This window comes from Anarrhichthys ocellatus, unplaced genomic scaffold (genome assembly GCF_004355925.1).
Source record: "Anarrhichthys ocellatus isolate YVR2014 unplaced genomic scaffold, GSC_Weel_1.0 scaffold4144, whole genome shotgun sequence".
NCBI classification, from domain to species: Eukaryota; Metazoa; Chordata; class Actinopteri; order Perciformes; family Anarhichadidae; genus Anarrhichthys; species Anarrhichthys ocellatus.
The window spans coordinates 1-4,765 of NW_022284118.1; the positions used below are offsets into that span (position 1 = coordinate 1).

Sequence of the window (4,765 nt, forward strand, 5' to 3'; positions counted from 1 at the left end):
GTTAATGAGTGGCCGCGTGAACTGAACCGGAACACGGGGGGGGGGGGGCTACATGTCTCATCACGTTACGTTTTTTCCTCCTAAACCGCGATAATGATGAACGCTAACAGTCGACAAAGTTCTGCATGCAGTGGACGTTAACTTAACCCAGCAAGTCTGAACTGTAACGGAACTTAAACTTTAACGGAGGGAAATGAAGACACTGGAGACATCTTAACGCTGATTGGCCAAGACTCGACACATCAAAGATGTTCTATTGCGAAGATCACGACATCACATTTTCTCACTCCAATCTGACGACATGAAAATATGAATAACAAATTTCCATGACTTTTCCAAAACGTTTGGGATTTTATTTTTTTTCAAGCACTTTTCCAGGCCTGGAAATAACCATTTTAAAATTCCATGACTTTTCCAGGTTTTCCATGACCTTACGAAGCCTGAATAGAGATTTTTGTTTTTTTTGTTATGTTCTCTTTTCCCTGCACGGGATGACCAGGTGGTGAGAGGTAGAGGTATAAATATATGCTGTGAAGCGGGGGATAGTAGTTTTGCTTGAAAATGCCCATCCCTCGTCCATACCTTCTCAAACTCAGCATCTATCTGCGTGAGGAGAGCAGGCTTCTCGTCTTCAAAGAACATGCGAAGACGAGCTCCCATGTAGAGGAACATGACTCCCAGCAGGGCAATGGCAGCTGTCCGAATAGCAGGGTTAGTTGCTCCCAGAGCGGTCTTCACGTTGTTGATGAAACCCTTCACATTGATACTGGAGAGAGGAGAGGTTCGGGAGGTGGAACGTTGGAATCATTTTTGAAGAAAATCACTGAATTAATATACATATTACATTGATTTGATATAATAATAATAATAATAATAATAATAATAATAATAATAATAATAAGCACTAAAATAAGGACTGTAAATTACCCAGAAAAGCCAAACTCCTTCATGGCGTTAGCCAGCCAGTTGAGAGTCTCTGCCTGGTTTTTGGGGTTCTTCTGTGCAAACGCCATAGACACAACCTGACAAATACAACACAAGCTCTGTAAATACAGTCGACTCTTAAACAGAATGCATTTTAAACTTTTATTTGGGCAAAATTTACTTTTCTTCTACCCAGAGTATACCATCCCTCGTAAAGAGAAACAAACCTGATCTGCAGTCCACGGCAGAGAGCAAGCCTCTCCAATAGCAGTCAACCCCGCTTTGGCGTTTCCTCCACATTTGACGTCTCCGACCTTGTCCACCAAGCCATCCAAAGCCACGGAGGCTGACGTCTTTGAAAACTGTCCTCTCCGAGCGATGAGAGCCACGATGTGCAGCTTCATCTGCATCACCTACACAGGGCAGATAGCATCAGAATGGGTACACCCAAGTGATCATTCCAGCATCCATCTCTGTAGTCGACCTACAAACAGGCGGTTCTGAAGCAAGCCGACAAGATAATAACCGACCCATTAGAGGTGTGGAAATGTCTATTCTAAGACGCATCACTAAGCGGACGCGAACGGCTTTTTTTACTCGTTACATTTTGAACACGGTAGAACAGTCCCTGACGTACAACCTCTTAAATAGAAAGAAAGGCGCATGACAAAGAGAACACCAATAGTACTAATAGTTAGCGAGGTTGGTGACACCACTATTAGACCGTTAGTCTGATTTCACTTTCTCAACAAGAAGCGAGTTGAGATTTATCTCACTGCTTGTATTTACTCTTGAAAAGGCAGCCATGTGCAGTAGTAAAGAGAATTGAGGATGCAACACATTGAGAAGCATCGAGACCTGAGAATTGTAATGGAATGGTGAGGCTTCACAGAACCACGTCCACTGAATAGATCCCTTAATTATTTTATCCCCACTTAAATAAAATATTTTTAATGGCGGCAGATCAAATAAGGATGAAATCTGTAAGAAAAAATAAGCTCCGTTGGTTTCCTTTTTATCGATACCAGTTTTGCACCATGTTATTATTGTGTTCTTAGTAGTGCTGGGCAAGTTAACGCGTTATCGCCAACAATTATTTTATCGCGCGTTAACGCATTTCTTTTTTATTATTATTATTATTTTGAAAGTCCGTTGCTCACTGGCTCTGAAAACACATACAGACAGAGGGTCACAGGAGGGGTGGGATGTTGATCAGGATTGGCATCATCACGCGTCTCAACCAATGAGAGCATTTGGGGCTAAGACTGCTGCAGCACTCACATGAACCGGGAACCGAAAAGAACTGGCAGGGACAGAAAAATGGAGAAAGGTACCGAACTCTTACAAGGACATCTTCATTATAAATCTCTTCCACACGGCGGAGTTGATAGAACCAAAGTTATTTGTATCCACTGCAAAGGCGAATTCTCTTATCACCAGAGTACTTCGAGTCTGAAGTATCACTTAAATGCAATACACACAAATCACCCAAACACACAGTGGAGGAAGTCTTCAGACTACGTTGATGCAGCGTGTGGGAGAAGTAGAGATAAACTAAGGCAAGACAAGCTAACAAATGCTACAGAGAAGTGGATACAAACTGCAGGTTAGTGTTGTGGAAGATGTCGGTCTAAGGAACGTTCACGTCGCGTTTGGTGTGAACGCACCTTTAGAATCTCAACGAATGACATCACGTATGAGCCTCAAGACGCACCGTCACCAGAAGAACACACGAGTTGTATTAAAGGAGAGTACGACTAAAGCGAAGGCGTTACGTGTAGCAGCTGCTGCTCTCACTGGACATCGCTGGGTAACCATCATCACCTTGGAGTTACAGCATTATAGTGATGAACAGTAGAGCTGCATTCACATGCTCTGACTGTCATGAAGACACAACACACACATGTAGATGAAACATGTTATTCATGTTGCACAGCAGTGGAACGTTTCACATATAGTCACTGAGCACAGATAGTGAAGAGAGAACTGCTGCTGTGTAAAGGGAATACTGCTGTTAAAAAGCACCCGATTTGTTTAAAGTGTTTGCAAACCAAATGTTTGACCTTTTGTCCATATAGCAATAGTGCATATGGACGTATAGCATAGTGCAATACACTACTGTTGAATTCATTATTGAACTTCGCACATAACACTGCAATAAATCGCAAAAAAAAAAAAAAAAAAAAAAAAAAAAAAAAAAAAAAAAAAAAAAAGCGATTAAAAATAGTCAGCACTAGTATGAACCATAACATGGCTGCCTATTTAAGTCAAGATGATGATATGTTGGGTGTTGATGGAGCAGCTACAATGTTAGCAAAACAAACTGATCGATCCAAACATTCAGAAAACAAGGATTGAACGAGTTGTTTGCTTGTCGTCTTGCGGATAGACCTGAAAAAGCATGAAGTCAGACTTTTTACAAATAGGCTTCATTGTGTAGTAATTTCGGCCACCTTTTTTATCCGTACTGATGATCATAAATCCAGGTATTACAGCATTACGCTTTGGTATTTGCCCATCCAGACATGTTACGGATATCTCACGGCTGATCAGCTGTACCATCTTAATCAGAAAATGATGATTCAGGGGAGAGGATCTCTTTTCTCTAAAAACTTGCTTCCTCACAATTAAGAGCGACGGTCGACCCCAGCCCAGACGACATCCACATGGCTTCAGGAAACAATCTGCCGCTGGAACAGAGACACTTACCTGGAAGTTGGTCTCCTTCCAGCCTGGTTTCTTGGCCAGCATCCTGACTAAGGCCTGGCAGGGCATCTCCGCCTTATCCATGGTCTCAACAGCCTAGAAGCATACATCAATCCATAGATTATTATTCCTGCATATTATTGTATAACAGGTAGTGACACGTCAGCCTTTTCCACGGCTCCAACTGTCTTCAATATGCAATGTAGAAGTTTTAGCATTTCACACAGAAAATGTTTATAGTTGTATGCCTTCAATCAATGTGTTTCTTCAACAATTGATACTTTGATGACATTAAAAACTTTACTTCAATATTTACTTTAGTACCCTGTAGGGCAGGGGTATTCAATTAAAATTCAGCGAGGTCCAGTTAGAGAATAGAAAAAGGTCCAGAATAGAATATCTGTTATTAAACCACTTGTTTCAGCTCTATTCTCTGTTAACATCATTGTTGCAGTGAATTCGTGTTAGGATTCTGATCATATTGAGCTCTTAGATTGTTTATTATCTGTGACTTCATTTTGGATGCGAGTGGGTATGTTTGCTCAAAAGAGTTTGAGGAAACTACTTCGTCTCATACTGGCGCTTCACATTGCTGCTTTAAATAATCCTCATGGTCTCTGAACACATGAGACATCCTGGTTATGAACTGAACACATGAGACATCCTGGTTATGAACTGTCCGTGGAAAGAATGAACATATAAGAGTGTCCATTCTTGGTTAAAGGCTCTGGTCTCACTGTCCACTGTTCTCTTGTTGGAGAACACCATGAGAAATAACTTCTTTGATTTATATACTTCTCAGACTATTCTGTCTCTCCTGTGTGTGTTTATCTAACTTGGGTTACGATGCTTACGGGAATACACACAGTTGATTGGTTGGGCAGCATCACGTGATGTGACGGGCACCATCATTTTCATGCAAACAGATAAAAATGTATGAATTAACACAGTCATCAAGGAAGAAAACACTTCACCCTCTGGAACTCCTCCATACTGGCCAGTCTCTCCTTCCAGTTGGCCGAGTCCAGCTGCTGTAGACAGGAGGAAGGAAGTACACCCGCAGCCCGCTCTTCACACACCTCAGTCTGACACACACACACACACACACACACACACACACACACACACACACACA

The 4,765-nt window shown here is 41.8% G+C and overlaps 1 protein-coding gene across 1 annotated transcript; it reads right to left on the bottom strand.

The window, feature by feature from the left end:
* Positions 1 to 410: 410 nt before the first annotated feature.
* Positions 411 to 4,756, bottom strand: LOC116379340 (cytoskeleton-associated protein 5-like; the record flags this gene model as incomplete). The annotated part of the gene is made up of 5 exons (XM_031841284.1): positions 4,605 to 4,756; positions 3,634 to 3,726; positions 1,152 to 1,337; positions 928 to 1,022; positions 411 to 766 (listed from the first exon to the last, which is right to left on the bottom strand). Coding segments are annotated over exons 1-5 (748 nt in total), but the record flags the coding sequence as incomplete, so codon positions are not given.
* Between the last annotated feature and the right edge of the window lie 9 nt (positions 4,757 to 4,765).